Below are 20,017 nucleotides of genomic sequence, written 5' to 3' on the forward strand. Positions count from 1 at the left end.
CCACGATGTGTAGGTCCCAATGTCGACAATCATAGCTCAATGCCGTACGATTATGTAGGTACGGAGGCTTTTAACCTATCAAACATACATGCCTGAAAACACAGAAAACAGAGCAAAACACCGTCAGTGAGAGATAAAAGCACTAGCCGTCGAGAAAACCAACCCTCGCAACACATCCTCTTATCGCAATGCAGGGAAGAGACGAACATCTGTCCAACGAAAACTTCTACGAAAACTTCACCACTAGGTCCGAGTACGACAACTCTGACACCGCAAGCAACGTCCCATACCATACCCAGCCCGATGAGGAAATGGAGGAGGATACATCCCCCAACGAACACCGCATCACAAAAGCTGTAAGTAAACCGCTTACCAACATGAACGAAAACCACTCATGCTAAGACCCAACAGGTCGTAGCCCCTGCGCATTATGCAGCTCCTGACGGCCAAGAACCAATTGACCCGGGCCTCGAACAACGTGTCCACACCAGTTACAGACGAGCAGGCTCGTCCCTCTCGAACCGTATTACCACAACAATCACAGACCAAGGCCCAAGCAAAGGCCCACGTACCAACCCGGCCTTCGAGTCACAACATGTATATGATGACCCGAAGACCCCTCAACGAAGGAAAGTACATGGCAACCCCAGTGGAACCCTCCCCCCACCGTCGCCACCGTCATCTCCCACCCCAAATGGCGCACCTCGTTACTCCCAACCGTGGGGTCAGCCAGTTGGTCCACTCATCAGCTACCAACAGGATGTCAACATGGGGAACTCCTCCAATAGCGTAAACGAAAATCCAACCATCACAGCCAACAGTCAAGGTCCACAACCCTCCTCCAACACGTTAACTTCACCTCCATTCACCCTTACACCCCGTCAGTTTGATACAACGCCGGAAGACTTCAGAGCCAGAGGAATCCCAACCGCCAACAGAAACCCACACCGCGACCTAACCCCTCCCGACTATGGCAGTCTCCCAGTAGACTACCTTACCGCTCTAGGCGGCACCACACGTATCGCGGAACGCTTCCCGGCCTTTGTCTGCGCAAAAGAACGCTGGAGGAAGAATATCAGTCCTGCTATGCTCCATGCCGTTGACCAAGACAAAGGCAGGTGGATAGCCTGCATCATACTCGACGGTGGAACCCTGCAACGTATCGCAAACGTTGGTCTGGAACAATTCCTGAGGGACAGGTTCAAAGGCTTCCCTAACATGGAAGCGGGCGACGTCAAAATCATGGTAGCCGAACCTCGCTGCAGTTACCTTGCCGCCAACAACAAACATGCACCACCACGCGTCATATTCGCGTGGATTGACAATGTGATGGCACGAAACATTATCCTCAATCAGCAAACCCATGCGATCTCCCCAATACACTCTTTCCATGCTATACCTGTCACCTTTGACGTTCCTAGCTGGTACATTGGCAACTTTGTGCCGAATATTAAAGACACAGCCCCCTGGGATCTGATAACAATTCTCCGATTCGCAATCAGCGAGACACTCTTCCTTGATGCCCGTTTCAGAAGCTTCGTCGCCCAAGCTACCCTGAACAACCCGAAATCGCTTGACGAACGAGTCATGGATGCAGTCAAAGGGATCGACGCTCGCCTATACCAACCAGACAATGACAATGAAGCAGTCGAATTCCCTGTGTACATTGCACCAATCACCCGCGACTACAGACTGAGCCAGGACATCAAAGACTACATACGGTTTCGCCAATCGTCATACAACTTCAAAGAATTTACGTTCCGCCTATCCCAACTACACCATAGGAACCACTTAGGCCCTCTCTTCTGCACATTGTGCATCTCCGACACACATGCTCGCCACCGCTGCCCTCTAGCGATTGTCAATGATTGGCAAGGTGCCAAAAGGGATGACCGAATTGGTGACCTTCTGGCGAACACAGGTATCAATGTTACTACCCAATGGAACCGAGCGTACTCTCTAGCAGTACCACAAGGAAGCCCGATCCCACCTGACGGCTACGAATCCGATGAAATGATCTCTCCCCAAAACCGCAACCCGCAACACTACTACCCCCCAGCCTCACTCCGTAACCGTACGGCCAACACATACCAAGTGATCGGAACTCCTCACATGAACTACCCCCGTGGACGTGGTCAAGGTAGAGGTGCCAGACGCGGCCGTGGACGTGGCCGAGGTGGCCGTGGAAGAGGCCTGTAAGCCTAACGAATATAAATCACTCATAGACGCTTCAGATTACAATATTCTTCTAAATTCCCTCACGTAAACCCCACTCACCCACAATACACGTAGACACGATTAAACCTAAAAACGAAATAGAGTGCTAATGGACTAAACACCATATATATCTCCCTCTCACTCGTAAAACACACGTTAACGAGCCAAGTATTCTTTATAGACAACAAATACACGTATTGTCAACTGAATCCTAAACTACTACCCAATCTGGGACCCCCCCGATGGTCTGGTATCAGGTAAAGTCGCGATCGTAAAAACGGTAGCGCACCTTAGCCCCGGGAGATTACTGACTGAGGACCGCGGATCCTCAGGACAGCCTCGGACGCTAAGTTCAACCTTGGGCAGTCCTATTTAGGAGGAGCCTGCCCGCCAGCAGTCCTGGCAAGCACAATGAGAACCTTGCAGGTCCAGAACTGTGAGGAGCTCTTGTTGCTGCAGCTCACCCCCCCTGGGTTCCAATACCTCCTAGCGTCGCGAACTAGGAGGTGGTCCCACCCAATTCCAACCCTACCTCAAAACTCTCACTCTAACTTAACGGTATGTATTCCTGGTCTATTGGCACGTCGTAATGGCAGAGTCGGAGATAGTGGCGGTAGTTCCGCCCCCGACTACCCCACTATCGAGGATGACTCGATTTCTTTAGGTGGGGGCACACAAACAAATGGTACAAATGGGTCGCAAACAGCCGCAACCCCCATTGTTTGGGCTCTTAATGAGCGAAACACTCAACAGAGTGTCAATGCTGCAACGAGCAGCGGGCTAAGCAATAGCTTAATGCTCCACCCTCAAATCAGAGGGATATCTCAACAGAGTTCTCTTCACTCGGCCAATGAGGCATTTCTAAATATCCAGAGTGAACTGGAAAACCCAGTAAACATCATCCAAACACAGGATAATGACTCAGATGAAACACAGTCACATACCAGCATTTTAAATAACACAACACAACAAGAAGCGATGTACGAACTAATGAATGAGATCGATAGGATTATCGATGACAATAGACAAATCCTTACCCAAATTGAAGAAGAAGAAGGAGACGAACATACAATAAACCAGACAATCCCCAACATATCCTTACCAAGCGCAAACAGAACGAGATACGACAATCTATTCGGACTTAACATAGACCAACCTGACCAACCCGTACGAAACAACAACACCGAAACTCAAAACAGGCAAAGCAAATCTCGAAAGAAGAAATCGGGGATTAAAATTGGTGCGCTCAATGTCGGAGGTCTAGGCAACACCACAAATTTCAGTGACCCTCAAAAAAGCAAATGGCTACATATGAACCAACTAATCAAAGAACAAAAATTGGGCATTCTAATCGTAGGAGAAGCGCACCTGACAAACGATAGACATCAACGATTGTCCAACCTCTTCGGTAAAAGACTGGACATCCACTTCTCCGAATACCCGGAAAGTGAGAACGCAAAAGGAATTGCCATAGTAATAAACAAAGACATCATGAAGTACAAAAATATTGTCTCCCGTGAACTAGTGCCAGGCCACGCCCTCCTCCTGGAAATCACAAGGCACGATTCCGACAAACTATCCATTCTAGGCATATACGCCCCAAACAACCACGCTGCCAACAAGAGTTTATGGGAAAGAATATTAAATTTCTTCCATCGACACCTGAACGTGCGGAGACCCGATATACTAGGAGGTGATTTCAACATAGTAGAGGACGCAATAGATAGGTTTCCAATGCATAGGGATCCGACTGGTCCAGTTGATGCACTTGACTCACTGAGATTAGAACTTCGCCTAATAGACGGCTGGAGAGACACATACCCACGAACTCTAGCATACACATACAGACAAAAACAGACGGGGTCATGCTCCAGAATAGACAGAATTTATATCAAACAAAATCTCTCTAATGCAGCCTTTGAATGGCAAATTAAAAATTCAATCGGAATAAACACGGACCATAGCATGGTCACAGTGAAATTATCGGACGAAAATCTTCCAGAATCAGGAAACACCCGGTGGACCTGGCCTTCCCATATAAATAAAGATAGGGAATTAACAACATACTTAAAAGAGGAAGGAATGAAACTCACGGAACAAATGGCACGAAGCGCCATCCAAGAAGTACGCACCGAACAATACAACCCACAAATCCTATGGGAAGACTTCAAGATCAAAATCAAAGACAAAGCCAAAGAAAGAGCAAAAATAATTATACCCACCCAAAAACGAGAAATAGCAACTCTAGAGTCCAAATTGGAGCAAATCACAAATGACATAACTCTAACAGTGGAAGAACGCATCCTCGCCTCTACGCCGATAATCGAGAAAATCAAAAATCTAGAACTACTAAGACATAACAACTCACGGATTACAACAGCCATAAAAAACAGACTAGAAGGAGAAGTAATTAGCAAGTACTGGTCGCAATTAAACAAAGATAAATCACCTCGTGAACTAATCGCCAGACTATACCACAACCCAAGCCGACCCACAAACCAAGGTATAGACGACCCGGAAGACCTGATTTACATAACAGATTCACAACGAATGGCAAACCTAGCCTGCTCCTACCACGACGGTATCCAATATAAAGACAAATCAATCACCCAAGAGGATACAAGAGTACGCGACTCAGCAACAATGCAAGTCATGAACTCGATAAAATCCACTCTCAAAGACGAAGAAGCCGCTGAACTGAACAATGAGCTGGACAGAGAGGACATAGATACAGCTCTCCGAGCCTCCAAAAACGGAACAGCCCCGGGTCTCGACGGCCTAACTTATGAACTATACAAATCCCTAGATGCTAGACACCGAACAGCAGAAAAAGACAACAAACCGGCCTTTGACATAATCGGCACACTGCAAATCCTGTTCAATGACATCGAACGACATGGCAAAACAAAAGGAACAAACTTCGCTGAAAGCTGGATGTGTCCGCTATATAAAAAAGGAGATAAAGCCGAAATCGCCAACTATCGCCCTATATCCCTCCTGAACACTGACTACAAAATTTTCACCAAAGCTTTATCTATCAAGCTAGGCAAGTCAGCACCTAATATCATCCACCCAAGCCAAGCCGGATTCGTACCAGGGCGCCAAATATACGACCACGTATGGCTCGCCAAAAGAGTCCTGGAATACGCCGAAGCCACAGAAGAAAATGGCGTAATTGTAGCCCTAGATCAAGAGAAAGCATATGACAGAATTGAACACGATTACCTATGGAAAACCCTAGAAAACTTCAACTTGCCTGCTAGATTTATATCAACAATAAGATCACTTTACGAAGACGCGCACACGTACGTAGTAGTAAACGGCATTAAAAGCGAGAAACCTTTCAGAGTAACAAGAGGCGTCCGTCAAGGTGACCCCCTATCCTGCCTAATCTTCGACATCGCAATTGAACCCTTGGCAATAATGTTAAGATCATCTGAGCTAAAAGGATTCAAAATACCGGACAAAAAAGAAAGACTCATCGCGACTCTCTTTGCGGACGATACAACAGTCTATCTGTCAAAAGAAGACAACTGGTCAGACCTAAAACAAATCCTAGTAACCTGGTGTCGAGCATCAGGTGCCAAATTCAACATCAACAAAACAGAAATAATCCCAATCGGGACGCCAGAATACAGAACCTCAGTTCTACTGCACCGGACAACAAGTGGAGACATCGAAAGCACTCCCTTCGAGGAACACGTTCACCTGCTGAAAGACGGAGAAGCCGCCCGAATTCTAGGAGGCTGGATCGGAAATAACATTGACCAAACGGGTGTTTGGACTAAAACGCTAGATAAGATTGATAGAGCTCTCGAAAGATGGGAACGAGGCCACCCGACAATGGAAGGACGAAGATTAATCATTCAAATGGTAGTAGCCGGAATGACCCAGTACCTGACCAAAGTCCAAGGCATGCCGGAAGAGATAGAAAAGCTCCTAGATAAAAGAATTAACAAATTCATATGGGGAAACAGAGCGAGCCACACGATTAACAAGGAAACAATGTACGCTGACCTGAACGAAGGAGGAAAAAAAGTTTTCGATATAACAGCACGAAACGAAGCCATAATGATAACCTGGATCCAATCGTATCTTAAACTTAACGGCGATCGCCCCATATGGGCTCATTTTGTTGATAGACAGTTGGCCTTAGGAATTAGGACGACCGACGAATGCGTCGACCCGGAGTTACGACAAAACCCATTCCTACAAAATTGGAAGCCGTCCAGGAAAAACCTTCCAAAGGACCTTCAAAAATTAACTGACACTGCAAAAAAATACAACTTAGCTATTGAAGGCATGGCCTTCTCACGTAAAATTATAAGATCCATGCCAATTTGGTACCACACAAAATGTACCACCTCGAGATCACTGTATAGGAATAATGTAAAAACGAATGTCTGCCTTAAAGTATGGCACGTACTGAGGACGGTAGGCGAAGCCGAACATCTAGCTAAATTAAGAAGATCTAAACACCATCAGAAATCAACACACTGCCAATGTAAAGGCTGCCGAAGAACAAGGAGACGTACTGGCTGCAAACACCCAGACAAATGTTTCCAAAGAGCCGAAATTCTACTTCAAGCACTCCCTCCCAAATGGAACCCCCTGTGCAAACTCCCTGAAGATTATGAGATTACGGACCTAAACCCGAACGAAAACGAAACCCCCTTCGACCCGAAAATAACAACCGATGGCACCCTCACGGATATTTTTAGGATATTCACGAATGGCAACACAAACGAAGACCTACCAGATACCGAAAAATATCCGCCCAACGACCAGGAACCTACGGTGATCTACACAGATGGTTCATGCACAAACAACGGCCTGGAAAAAGCCTCCGCGGGCGCAGGGATCTTCGTGAACAATGACGAAACATTAACAAGAGCCATTAAGGTACCCTCAGAACTGAAACCCTCGAACCAAATAGGAGAACTCTTAGCGATCAAGGAAGCCGCCGAAAAAATACCACCACGAGACTTGATCATCTATAGCGACTCCAGATATGCAATTGACGGACTCACCAAACACATCTCAAAATGGGAAGACAAAGGATTCATTGGAGTCGAAAACGCCCACATGATCGAGACAACAGTCGCAAGGCTACGGAGCAGGAAAACGAACATACATTTCAAATGGGTCAAAGGACATTCTGGCATAGAGGGCAATGAGAAAGCCGATCAGCTAGCAGAAGAAGGAAGAATAAAAATAACTCCAGACCTTATCGATATGACAATACCACCAGCACTGAAAACATCCGGAGCCAAACTATCAAGAATCACTCAAGCCATTGCATACCAAGGTATAAAATCCATAAAAGCGGAATCCTTCAAGTTCCAAGAAGCGAGAGACAGGAGGAAAACAAGGAAAAACCTAAAAAAGGCAAGAAAAGCTGCGAGAAAATTATCAGGAACTGAACCATCAAACCAACAAATCTGGAACTCACTACAAAACAAAACCGTCTCGAGGAACATCCGGAACTTCCTTTTCCTATTACTACACGGCGGATACCGTACCGGTAACTTCTGGAAATCAGTCCCTAATTTCGAAGATAGAGCACAGTGCGCATTCTGTGGAGAAACGGAATCAATTAAACACATCTTCACTAAATGTAAGGAATCGGAACAAAAGAAAATCTGGGAGCTCGCCGAGACGGTGTGGAAAATAGCCGGACACGAATGGACTCCACCAAAGGTGGGTACAATCCTAGCATGCAGCCAAATCAAGTTCAAGAAAGGTAATGGGAAAACAAGAATCGGCGACTCACGTCTCTTCCAAATCCTGATTTCAGAATCAGCCTTCCTTATCTGGAAAATAAGAAACCAAAAGGTAATAGCCGACGAAGATCCCCCGTCGAAAAACGAAATAGTGAACAGATGGATCTATATCATTAAGAATCGTCTACAGATCGATAAGCTCATGATAAATAAAAAAACATACGGAAAAAAAGCCTTACCAGAACACATTGTAAAAATTACTTGGAAAGGGATAACAATTGAGCTTCTAGAAAATCTCCGCACGGTGAATCTACAAGCGGAGACTGGGGTTTTAGTGAGTATGGGGTAACATCAAGGACGCGTCAGCTAGGAGGTCTGAAGCCGCTTTGCGTGCTATACAACCTCAGCTGACGAAGAGATGCTTACCCGAGTCTCACACTTCGCGCGTAACGGCGTTTCCTCAGGTGGTTTCTAAACTTTAGCAAGGTTTCAATCCCTTGCAACCTAGCGGGAGGCACGAGCACCGACTTCGGTCGGCCCAGCTGCTGGCAGCGGGGACAGCTAGGCGTCTGCTCACCTCTGTCATTAGACAACGCTCCACAAAAAAAAAAAAAAAAAAAAAAAAAAAAAAAAAAAAAATATTTGTCAGCTTCTCAATGCATGTCTGGACTCCTCGAGTGCACCTGCCGCTTGGTTAACGACTCTTATTGTTGCCATTCCAAAGCCGGGAAAGGATACATCAGACCCAGTCAATTACCGTGCGATAGCACTGGAGAGCTGTTTCTTGAAGTTTGCGATGCTCTTGGTGAACATGAAACTAATGTATGCTGCAGAGGAAGCGGGGATAATTCCCCCTTCTCAGAATGGCTTCCGAGAGGGCTATCGCACCCATAACAACGCGTTCATTTTACGCTCAATTATAGAAAAGACGCTTGCAGGAGGAGATCCCCTCTATGTCGCATTTATTGATGTGTCGAACGCCTTCCCATCAACTAACCAATCAGCACTGTGGGATCGTCTGGAACATTATGGGTTTACAGGTCACTACTTTGATTGGCTTAGATGTGTTTACGACAAGATGACATACCTTATATCGCTGGAGGATGAACTATCAGAGGAGTTCAAGTCCCTTTCTGGGGTTCTCATCGGTGATCCTGCTTCTCCTCTCCTGTGGAATTTATACCTGGTGACTCTGAATTTCCCACAAGATCCCGATGATGCTGACCTTGAAGGGTATCCTATCTCTCATCTTGAGCATGCGGATGACATGGTCATCATGTCACGTACGCCTGAGGGCTTGCGCAGACATCTCAATGAGCTAGAATCCTGGTGTTACGATAACTTTCTGTCACTGGATCCAAAGAAATCTAAGGTTATGATATTTGGGAAGTTACCTCAACAACCGCCTTTCTTCGTGATACGGGGACTGCGGTTGGAAATAGTACCTGTGTACAAGTACGTGGGTATCAGTTTCTCATCCACGAATCACGACATCTTCTCCGAGTTCTACAACGTGAAGGTCAAATCCGCCATTGCATCGGCACAAGGAATTTTAGGGACAGACAGACTTGTCGGTCGGCATCGCCTTCCCCCCGCAGTGTCTCGCAACCTCTACACCACTTTAGTCGACTGTCACCTTATTAGTGGGTGTGAAGTGGCTCTCGATGTCGCAAGGGATGGTCCACAAAAGTTGGTGGATGTTCAGGTCAACTTCCTTCGTCGTCTCCTTGGACTCGGAAACCACTCCATCGTCTCTGTACTGTTCACAGAGACGGCGGTGTACCCTATTCTGCAACGCCGCCTTGTTCTTGCACTGCGATACTTACTCTACCTCGTTACGCATACTCCACCGTCTAATGGAGGGGATCATATGACTACGTTGGCGTTACGTTCTAGCGATCGTCTTCGTATGAAAGGGAATACTTCATGGATGTCTGATCTTGACTTTGTCCTCTCCAGATCGCCGGGCCCCGCGGGTCCACCTCTTCGGTTGCCTTCCATAGACGATTTGACCGAGGGGGTCATCAAACAACTAATCAAAACATTGAGCTCGAACATCTGTAAAAGCTTACAGCAGGATGTTGACACTTTCTCTCGACTGTCCCTCATTCGGAACCGCCTGGAACCTGTGGATCCGAAAAAGGTCGAAGACGTGCCTACTTTCCACATCCTCTATCTTCGCCATTACTTGACGAGAATTCCTAACTATAAACATCGCATCTCTCTCACGCAACTGTTGTTGGGTGCCTGCGTACCGTGCATCTTTAAGGCGTCTCCGGCGCGTACGCCAAAGCCATCCGATGATTGGAGTTCATATTGTTGTCGCGCTTGTGATGCTCACTACGAAACTCCTGAGCATGTTATGTTGGCCTGCCCTGCAGACCTCGAATTATTAGCGATACGTGAACAGTTTATGGCGTCTTTGCCTTCACGCCAACGCTACAACGTACCGGTACAAGATAACGAGGCTTTCCAAGTCTTGAAGAATTGCATTTATTCATGGGACTTGGTGGTTGCAACTGCGAGATTTGTTCACCAAGCGATGGTTTTGTGGCAGCGAAAGGTGCTAGAAGGCTTTCGGTGCTTTGACGACGACCCCGTTGACGGTGGGGATCATGATAGTGCGGAGGAAGATCTGAACAGCGACGGCGACAGCGAATTCAACGTCAGCGCATCCGGATCAGATTTCGGTGATGAAGAATTTGGCAACGATGAAAGTATTACTGCTATACTACACTAGTCTACTTGTCCTTCTAAATTTCGATGTACTGTAATAAGTGGCTGCTGGTCGCCCTACAGTCTACCGCCTCCTGAGAGGGGTGAGCTCGCTTTAGGGTAGTACTAGTAGTTCCGGCGGTTCCCTTGTGGGACCATGCTGCGTAATCTATCTATCTATCTATCTATCGATAAACCAGCGTGACATTTTCATTTTGACATTCCATTAGATCTCTTCTAAACTGGTTCTGCCAAGTTTATTATTTGTGCGACAAGCGGCGAGAAACATACCGTAACACCCACGTGAAAACTCGTCACAAACCACTAGTAGCAACCTCTTAGCAACCTACGTCTCCCAGTATACAAGTCGCGCGACGCCAATGGCCCGTGCACAAGGATGACACGCTTTTCCGGAGTGGTATCTCAATATTTATTCATCTTGTTGCTAAATGCAGTCGATTGGGGGGAAGAGGCCCGGGAGGTGTTAAAAGTAACTAGGGGAGCTCGCAGAGCGTCAAGTGGCAAGGGGAGGGCCGAGAAATTGAGGACAAGTTATTTTCTTTTCGAGTCTTACTACACTCTTCGTAGTCATCAAGACGGTTTCGTCTTTCTTTTATCAACGTCGGCAACCTGAACAACAGGGATGGATCCCTTCAATCCTTTTTAATTTGGGCCCCCGGGCCTCATGACACGGTCTACTCCAAATTTATTTCGGCCCCCCGAGCATGCACTATACAGCCAAGACCCTGGGCCACTGGAGGGTCGTAAACTGTACGTATTCAAGGAATATTCAAGGAATATTCAAGGTAGGGTTCTCTTAACCTTATGATTAACCCGACTCAAGACAGGAACCATCTGGATGCCACATCACAACAAGGCAGCACGAGCAGGAGACAACCAGAAATCTGCCGGAGCTAACAGGGCCTTGTTTCCTGCGTCGATTGGTGACTCCGACTCGCAGTGACTAGTGAAGTCAGGCAGTGTGAGGTCGAGCTTCAGCTGAGCTCCGGGGACCACTTCCACTCGACTGGTACCGTGCAATTCTTGTTTACTGAAAGTGATTGATGCCGAACCTCATTCGACTGGTCGTCGAACCCCCGATGGTCGCGGTATGTTCAAGATGGTGAATCCCAGTGAGAGGAGCTTGCGCCATTAGCGCCACTGCTATGAAGTTACTCCTACCGTGAGTCAAGCTCAAATGCCTACAATTAAGTCTGAGGTTCTATCCAGCCGAGCGAGGCGGACGATGAAAGGAATCATTTTGAAAATTCTTTCTCGATAGTTTCGGTTTTTGCGCTTGCACAGATTAGTACATCTATCCAGTACCCTTACTCCCATGTCCCAGTTTGTATCCTGACCAACGTCAACGGGCCTGCAAAGGGTTTTCGGACTGCCGAAGAAATATTTATCCGCAACCGTGAAGCGCTTTTAATGGGTGACTGTATACATTCAGGGGTCATGGGTATTACAACGCTGACAGACGTACTATAAAGTATTCATATTTATAACGTGCACAACCGTCATAGAGGACCTCGAGCAATAAGTAAATAAAAGGTTTAACTTTGAAATGGATATAAGATGCTTACTGTACTCGAACAGATGCACAGGCAGCCCTACAGTGGAACGACTACAAAATCCTCATCCTTTTCAAGAGTGCGTTTCATGCCGATCGATAGAATACAGTATCCAGGACCACGCTAGCATTTGCCACCAGCGACATCAATGTCAGCTAAACCTGCTATCTGCGAATCATCGAACAGCCTTATGCGTTCTTGAGGGACACCGTCGAATGCAGCCGCGAACCTCTCGTCGGAATTTTCGGCACCATCGACGAGATGTATCCAAATACATCTGATGAAGTCGCCACCATGGGCCTTGAACCTGTAACAAAACATTTCCGTCAGATTATCGAAATTAAGGACAGGGAAAGGCCGACATACGCAGCGGCATAAATCTCCGGATCCTTCTCGGTGGAATCGCCAATCGACAAGAAGCTCTTTTTGGGGTACATTACATTCACTCGAGCAATCTGTGACAACTTGTACTCCAACTTGGTGCTCGCGTCCTCGCTGAACGAATCCAGCAATAACCCGAGATCGGTAATGGTGAGATTACGGAGGAAAAGAGGACCTTGCGGGTAGGTAGTGTCCACAAAGTCTCGGAGGAATGGGTACAACTGGAAGGGTGATCCAGAAATGTAAATGAATTGAGGTTGGTTCATCGATGTCGCCAAAGATTTGTAGAGCTCTGGCATTCCGGCCACCGGTGTTGGGTCGTCAAGAAGGGTAGATTTCGCAAGCTTGAGTTTGTCTAGGACATTCGAAACCTTGATAGTGTCGTCAATGTCTGACATGAAATCATCAGCAAGAAAGTAAGTTCAGAAGTAGCATAGACGTACCAGATATAACACCCAATCCGTCGGGAGGAGATGGAAATATCTTCACACTGCGCGTGAAGTCATCGCCTTCAACCGTTGCATTGAATTGATTCCCACCTCCACACTCTCCAACTGAAACAGTGCCAGTGACCACACCAAGGTCCTTAAATCCGGTCTTCGGAAGCGTAGCTTCCTTCTCACACCCTTCAACTGTCATCTTTACCTCTTTTCCCGGTAAGCCTAAGGTGGCAAAAAGTTTCGTTCTTTCAATGACTCTATCAATCTGGTCGCCAACATTAATCCCAAGGTTTTGAAGTCCATCGGTGATCACAGTGGTAAGAGGATCCAGATCGAATTGCTTTAGGAATACATATGATTGAACGTCAATGAGGGTCTTCCCGGGATTTGTTGGATCTTGGAAAGCAGGAGAGTCGAAGAGGAGGACGTCATCAAGGGCATCGATACTCGATAACAGTCCTCGTTCTGTAACAGGTGCCGCATCAACGACACGAGAGAGGGCTAGACACAAGGTTGCGAGGTAGAACTTCATGACTTTCTGAAATTAGGTGCTGTGCGGAACCAAGGCCCAGGCAGAGAACTGCTCTCCAAAGGAAGGACAAAGGAAGGGAGTGAATGAAAGTCGAAAGAGGTCTACAAGTGCCGCCGGTGCACCCACACAGAAGGTAGAGTTCGTTCAGAACGGAAGACCTTATAGGCCTGGGATCTCTTATATAGTGTCCATTTGGCATCGAATATCAATTGACAGTTTGCGCCAAGTATGCGAGTGCCTGTTTGAACCTTAGCGCGTGCATTGAATTCATGAAAGGATTAATGGTAGATATTTTGATGGTTACCGCCCCTCGCATGATGAAAAGTCGAAGTACACATTGGAGACGACAACACCGGGTCGCATTCTGCAGGCTGTATGGTAGCCTAGCTACCCAGGCGGTACACCAACAATGCCAACCTTGTAACATGGCCAACGGTGGCACGTTGGTGGCACGGAACCCGAGTCCTGAGTACAGCCCCTTTCGGCTGTCGGGACCGGCTGATGAGAGAAATAACAACGCTATGCTGCCGAGCCGGTTTTCCATCTTTCATGCGCGTGAATGTCTATAATTTGTCTCCATAGGGAGTGCCAATATTGAATGTTGAATGCTGATCGGGATTAACAGGCTTGCTAAGGAAGGCTTCGAGATACCCGGTGAAGATATTCACTTGGGAGAATATGTCCTTCGTAGTCCTGGACAACAGTGCTCATGCTAACAGAATTTCGAGCATCCAGGCTGCTCAAGTAAGGTGTTACTTAGCACCAGGCGCATTCCTCGTCGCTCGACCGACGACATTGACACCTGGAATAACGAGACATTAGAGATAACGACAGAAAGCTTACTGAACGCACTACAAAACATGCTGGAACTACAAAATCCGGTGCTGGTTTGAGCTCGTTTCTTCGGATCGAGTACCCTGTCGAAAACAGGTGCGTGTAATACACTTCGCGGAGTAGATCCAGGGCTAAAATTCTCAATCCAGGATCGACAGAATAACACCGAACCACGATTTCGAGGTTCAAGTAATTGCATTCCAAATCCATGTCAATCACGTACACCGGGACTTGGACGATAACCACAGTCCAGTAAATATGTGCATACTCCACAGAGGTCAAGTTTAAGTTCGCTGTGCCAACCCTGTATGCCGTTGAGACAGGCGTATGTAGATCACAAGTATCTCTGGTCCGTGATGAATACGTCCATGCCTTCAGCTCGCAGCTTTTCCAATCGCACAGTCACCATGATTGATGACCGGAAACTCGCTGCGGTGCGTACGTGGCATCTCTGCAAGCGCCCGACGATAGGCGGGGGAACGGAAGATAAAGGGCCAGTCCTGTATCGCGACTCGATCATGTCCAAGAGGCCATCTGCATTTAGCTGGGAATGCACTTCCAATGAAAGTTCAGAAAGCATGGGTACGAGTGGAAGGGAGGCGTGATCTGGGTCGAATATGAGGCTGGACAAGTCCAACATATGTTGAACAATGGAGAGCTCGAGCTTCCTGACGGCGGGAATGACAAGGAGCAATGATATGAACTCGTCTTCAGACCAATATGAGTCCCGAATACACAACTCTTGAATGGGTGGCGAAGAGCGGGCGATCAACTCGAGAAGTGGGGTTGGCCTGAGAAGCTCTTCGTGAAAATCTGCACCTCGAGCCCGCTCTATAGACTGCAAGTGAAGCTCCTCCAAGGATGGAAGATCGAGTTTGTTCAAAAACTTGTAATTTCGTTCTAAACGAAGGTCGAGCGTGCGCAAATTCGACATACGAATCACGCAGCTGGGCATACGTACGAAACTCTCCCGTTGGTAAACCAAAAATTTGCAATCGACCAGTTTCCCAGTCTGCTGGAGTATAGAAAGAGCTAGCTCAACGTTGAATGAGCCCATGAGACGCAAGAGTTGATGATAAGGAAAGGTGGGGTAGATGTCGTAAAACGGGGTGACAACCAGGCGGATGTCCTGCAAAGCTGGTGTGTTTCGGAACATGAACGAGACGTCTTCTGCGTGGTAATTCTGGGCGTATATCTGGAGTTTCTGAAGCTGAGGAAGCCTGCCACTGATTGGCCTCATCATTTTAAACAGGGTGACGGGAACTTTAAGGTCCAACACTCGCCAACGTAAGGAGTGAATGACGAGTATATCGACTACGTCCCTATCCTCCTTCCTATCGTACTCTGAGTGTAGCCGAACGCGTAGAGGGAGGTTTCCGGCTCTGTCGATGTGAGCTTGTAGCATCTGGATACGACCACGGATAGGTCGCTTCAGCGATGGAGCGTGGAGTACCACGTTCTCCCATAATCTTGGACACCCAAGAGATATTGAACGCCACCTACTACAAACTTGAGTTAGCACCCAAGGTGCTTGCCTCACATCCCAGATATCGAAAGAATCTTCTGAAATCCGCGATGGCAGACAGGAGAAGAATATCGCCTGTAGTATTTCGGAAGGAAGCCTACGGGCTGGGGACAATATAGCACGGTGATCTCTGGCAAAGGAGAGTAGGGTATCGCGAGCGACCTCGAGGTCTGTCACTACACGTTTGAGGCGATCGATTTCGGCAACCAGAGGTTCCAGATTGCTTTCGACCTGCCAAACAACGTTGCGAATCGTGTACACGTCTTCATCAATTGGAGATTCATTCGACTTCAATAGGGCCATTAATGGTGGTTCAGGGAGCTCGAGGTCGTATCCATTTACAGTTCCACAACTCTCACAAGCCAGCAGCTTCATTCTGTGGTAAGGTTGTGTTGACTGGAATCTTTCAGTCACTTGAATTCGGAAGATACGATGACATACCGCTCAAAGTGGCCGCAGAAGCTCACACGTGATATCCACTTGAGGATGATGGAAGGAACAGGAGCGGTTGAAGAGTAATTCGAATGGACAGACGGCATAAAGAAAGAAGAGCGAGGTATACCGCGTACCGATTCACATGACATGAAATTTAATTGTAAGGTCAAGGTCAAGGTTCTTTCTCAATTGTTTCCATTGTTCAGTCTATATAAAAGGCTAAAAAACTTAAACGACGTGACGGGCCATCTATACAAAATATAGATAAAGTTGATATTTGTCGCGGTGGTCTAGCATCGAGCGCTGCGATTGTAGCTCATCCGATTATTCTCTCGTACTTCAGGGTCTCCTCTACCACCTTCCCCAACCTACCCCCAACCCAGCCACTCACGTTCTTCCACTCCTCACTCTCATTCCCAAACATAATCTTCACGTTCGAAATCATTGCCGCCAATGCCAAATCCGCAAAAACAGGGTTATCACCCCCCATCACGAACGTTCCCGCTCCAGCGCCTTCATAAGCGCCCAAGAGCTCATCAAAACTCTTCTTCCCATTGGCCCATACCTCCCTCGTTTCCTCCTGTGAGAGCAGCTTAGGTGGCCCCATTACCTTCTCAATCTCAGCCAAGAACTCGGGGGCGAACCATTCCGGAAACTTGGGGACAAAAACACTTGTTAGGGCGTTGGCCTTTGCGGTAACGGTGTCGGCGAAGACGGCTTGTAGAACCAGAGTCCCTTCGGGGACGAGTTTCGGCGTCAGTGGGTACGCTTTGTCCAGGTATTCCGCAATCAAGAGCGAATCAGAGATAGATATCCCAGTGGAAGAGTCTTGAATGAATGGAGAGGTGTATTTGGGTGAACCGTCCGGATTAGTCGTGGTTGGAGGTGCGCCGATGGATTTTGCGGTCCGTTCAATCTCGTTCACAGCGAGAATGGAGACTTTGAACGGGAGCTTTTTGTAATTGAGCGAAAAACTAGATTTGAAGTCGATACTTGGAGGGGATATAAACGACAAAACTTACATGACCTTTCGCGTCTGGTAGGAGCCACCAAGGTGCTCGGGAAAATAAGAAGGTCCAACATCGTAGACGGTAATCATACTTCGATTGTCATGACCCGTCGCAGAAGTCACGTCACCGCGACTTTTCAACTTCGTGAGGCGTGGGAAGATGATCTCAAGACGACCGTTGCGACGAATATTTTACGAATTCCATCAAGCTTTGACCACCCGCTACAACTTCTTTACAGACGGAAAGAGTTGGCCTTGAATGTACTCGTTCTCGCCCTTTTGAATTAACAAGCAAGACCTTCCTTTCCACCGACCACTCTCGTTTACTCAACTGAAAATTAATCACGGAATGCACCTCTCCTTTTTGGCCCTGGCTTTGGCGTTATTAGTAGCACTGGAAGCTATTGTATCCGTACAAGCCTCTTTATATGTGAGTGTTCAAAGTTATCTGCAGGAAAGCATGAGGTATAACATTCGCTCAATAGGTAATCAAGCCTCGCCAAGGCGATACTTGTCACGGCGGCGAGGAATGTATTGTAGAATGGCTCGATGATGGTACACGACCTTTGTTGTCGAGTATCGGTGTGACCACGATTGGTTTATACACTGGGACCCAGGTGCGTGTGTTCAATCAGTGAGATCGATTGCAGGTTCTGATATAACCCCAGCAATTGGTTCAAAACATTCCCGCTGTCGATGTGTCTGAAGTCCAATCTTTCAAGTTCACGGTAAGCTCTGTTGTTCATTTGACTTTCTCTAGCGACGCTGACTGAGCTTCACCCAGCCCACGCCAGAGGCAGGCCCCGATTCGGATACCTAGTAAGCTTACATCGTAGTTTATCCCTGAACAGTATTGACGCAACCTTCAGTTACATCGCCTTCTCCTCTACCATTTTCAAACAAAATGGAACATCGTACTTGAGCTTCACACCATCTTTCAAGTGCGTATCTTTTTGCATCCCGATCTTCAGTCTCGATTCACGCAAACACACAGACTTGACCGGATGACCGGATCCTTCTCTGCCCCTCTGGATTCTGCTACATCACCTCTAGAGATACCTTCCTCCCTCACCGCCTCAACTGAGGCTCAAACTTCATCCTTGTCGACCGTTACTGTCGGTACCCTCTCGACGTCTTTACTACCGCTAGATACATCAACTGAGGCGGGATCAGCAACCACGTCGCGATTCTCTACTATGACGAAATCCCCTGCAACACCGACATTGCCCTCCCAATCACATTCCGCCGGGTCCGGAACTAATACCACTACAGGTAATTTGAGACCCAGTCAGTCTTCGAACGGCGCCTTTGCAGACACCCGCCAGCTGGTATCCTTATTGGTCACGTTATCCGTCCTCTCCTTATGCTTTCTGCTCTGATCTACTCTCCCTTTCGCGCTACCTTCCCGTTGTATACCATCGCACTGCTTTTTGCCTCCGAATATGCAAGTCGCATACTGATCTGTTGAGTGTGACTTGGACCGTTATCTTTATGCATTTACATTATAAGACCATCTTGATCGTTTGATTCTGATTTTCGTGCGTGATTCATGTCATCTTGATGCACCATCATCCGGAGAGGTACCAATACAAGTGAGTAACGGCAGTGTCTGGATGTATATTATGTACAGTCGTGTAAATTCAATCCATGTCCATAGTCATGGAACGTCCTTCTCCTTGTATCAGAGCACTCCGTGACTTCGCCGGGACCTTGATTTTCTCCTTGACTTTGGTAGATTCTGCAATGTCCATTGGCTCCACAAGTTTTGTAGAGGAAGATTTGGCAGCTTCGAGAGTTTTCTTGCGATGAGCACGTTGCTTTTCGCGGCTGGCTGCCATCCTGTGACGCAGTGTTGGTGGAAAGGTATATATGGATGAAGTAGTGCGAGCGTACCTGTTCTTCCAAAAGGCATGTTCTCTCTTGCGTTTGATCTCCCCAATTCTCTTCATGGCTTGAATAGTCGTCTGCACCAACTCACGATCATAACGGACAGGTACATTTCTTCGTTTCTCAAAGTCGATGGTGGAGTCCTGTGAGATCGTCGGGAGTCAAAAGTCGATCATGAGAGAAAAGGGTATGGAACGTACAATGGTCATTTCTTTACCTGCCGCCTTTCTAAACGCTTTTGTCCATCTCACTTTTCGAGGATTGCGTTTCATTCTGGATTATACCCGGTGTATGAGACAAGGATGACCGGAAACACTCGCTCGGATTGATCTTACTTGAAATTTTTGTGACATCTGGATGGAAAAGATGTGAATGAAGAAGACTAGAGATTGTAAAAGTATCACTCACTTGGACGTGCAAAATCTGAAAACCTTTGCATCGTTTCTGACGAACGCAGATCCTGTGAGGCAGACGTGTAAAGAGACGTTTTGTGCTTAAGAACGGGATTATATAACACACCGTGCCCTGGGTAGACATTAGTCGAGCAGAAGTAGCACTTTTCAATCCGCATAGTCGTGAAGGGTGAACGTTAATAAATTTCTTGGATATGCCGTAATCGGAAATGAGGTGAGTCACATCCTAATCACAGAAGCGTGACGGAGCGTTGCTCCCCCGCCAACACCGTAAAACACTGGTCGGCCGAAATCTCGATGAAATACACACAATCAACAAGACTTGCGAACAA

General features: G+C 47.2%; 6 protein-coding genes across 6 annotated transcripts; 2 read left to right on the top strand and 4 right to left on the bottom strand.

Moving 5' to 3' along the window:
- Positions 1-188: 188 nt before the first annotated feature.
- On the top strand, positions 189-2,199 carry E1B28_006499 (uncharacterized protein; the record flags this gene model as incomplete). Its single annotated transcript, XM_043151176.1, has 2 exons — positions 189-356; positions 412-2,199. The coding sequence occupies 2 exons, from the start codon at positions 189-191 to the stop codon at positions 2,197-2,199; spliced, it is 1,956 nt and encodes a 651-aa protein (XP_043012269.1).
- A 10,153-nt stretch (positions 2,200-12,352) lies between these two features.
- E1B28_006500 (uncharacterized protein) lies at positions 12,353-13,582 on the bottom strand (the record flags this gene model as incomplete). The annotated part of the gene is made up of 3 exons (XM_043151177.1): positions 12,353-12,536; positions 12,596-13,001; positions 13,054-13,582. The coding sequence occupies 3 exons, from the start codon at positions 13,580-13,582 to the stop codon at positions 12,353-12,355; spliced, it is 1,119 nt and encodes a 372-aa protein (XP_043012270.1).
- A 1,168-nt stretch (positions 13,583-14,750) lies between these two features.
- On the bottom strand, positions 14,751-16,480 carry E1B28_006501 (uncharacterized protein; the record flags this gene model as incomplete). The annotated part of the gene is made up of 2 exons (XM_043151178.1): positions 14,751-16,317; positions 16,383-16,480. The coding sequence occupies 2 exons, from the start codon at positions 16,478-16,480 to the stop codon at positions 14,751-14,753; spliced, it is 1,665 nt and encodes a 554-aa protein (XP_043012271.1).
- Positions 16,481-16,692: 212 nt separating this feature from the next.
- On the bottom strand, positions 16,693-17,475 carry E1B28_006502 (uncharacterized protein; the record flags this gene model as incomplete). Its single annotated transcript, XM_043151179.1, has 2 exons — positions 16,693-17,350; positions 17,399-17,475. 2 exons carry the CDS (start codon positions 17,473-17,475, stop codon positions 16,693-16,695), a joined length of 735 nt encoding a protein of 244 aa, XP_043012272.1.
- An 87-nt stretch (positions 17,476-17,562) lies between these two features.
- On the top strand, positions 17,563-18,764 carry E1B28_006503 (uncharacterized protein; the record flags this gene model as incomplete). The annotated part of the gene is made up of 6 exons (XM_043151180.1): positions 17,563-17,815; positions 17,871-18,002; positions 18,054-18,113; positions 18,170-18,204; positions 18,255-18,326; positions 18,380-18,764. The coding sequence occupies exons 1-6, from the start codon at positions 17,735-17,737 to the stop codon at positions 18,762-18,764; spliced, it is 765 nt and encodes a 254-aa protein (XP_043012273.1). The 5' UTR covers positions 17,563-17,734.
- A 208-nt stretch (positions 18,765-18,972) lies between these two features.
- On the bottom strand, positions 18,973-19,873 carry RLP24 (ATPase-activating ribosome biosynthesis protein). The gene is made up of 6 exons (XM_043151181.1): positions 19,792-19,873; positions 19,681-19,732; positions 19,608-19,625; positions 19,473-19,545; positions 19,279-19,415; positions 18,973-19,224 (listed from the first exon to the last, which is right to left on the bottom strand). The coding sequence occupies exons 1-6, from the start codon at positions 19,841-19,843 to the stop codon at positions 19,026-19,028; spliced, it is 531 nt and encodes a 176-aa protein (XP_043012274.1). The 5' UTR covers positions 19,844-19,873; the 3' UTR covers positions 18,973-19,025.
- Between the last annotated feature and the right edge of the window lie 144 nt (positions 19,874-20,017).

Source organism: Marasmius oreades, chromosome 3, assembly GCF_018924745.1.
Source record: "Marasmius oreades isolate 03SP1 chromosome 3, whole genome shotgun sequence".
Classification (NCBI taxonomy): Eukaryota; Fungi; Basidiomycota; class Agaricomycetes; order Agaricales; family Marasmiaceae; genus Marasmius; species Marasmius oreades.

Bases quoted from the DNA above. Each gene is read 5' to 3' on its own strand.
- RLP24 (XM_043151181.1), bottom strand. From the start codon at position 19,843: ATGCGGATTGAAAAGTGCTACTTCTGCTCGACTAATGTCTACCCAGGG. The intron at 19,733-19,791 runs GTGTGTTATATA...TCTGCCTCACAG, and splicing joins TAATGTCTACCCAGGGCACG to GATCTGCGTTCGTCAGAAAC. The intron at 19,416-19,472 runs GTACGTTCCATA...ACGATCTCACAG, and splicing joins CAGGTAAAGAAATGACCATT to GACTCCACCATCGACTTTGA.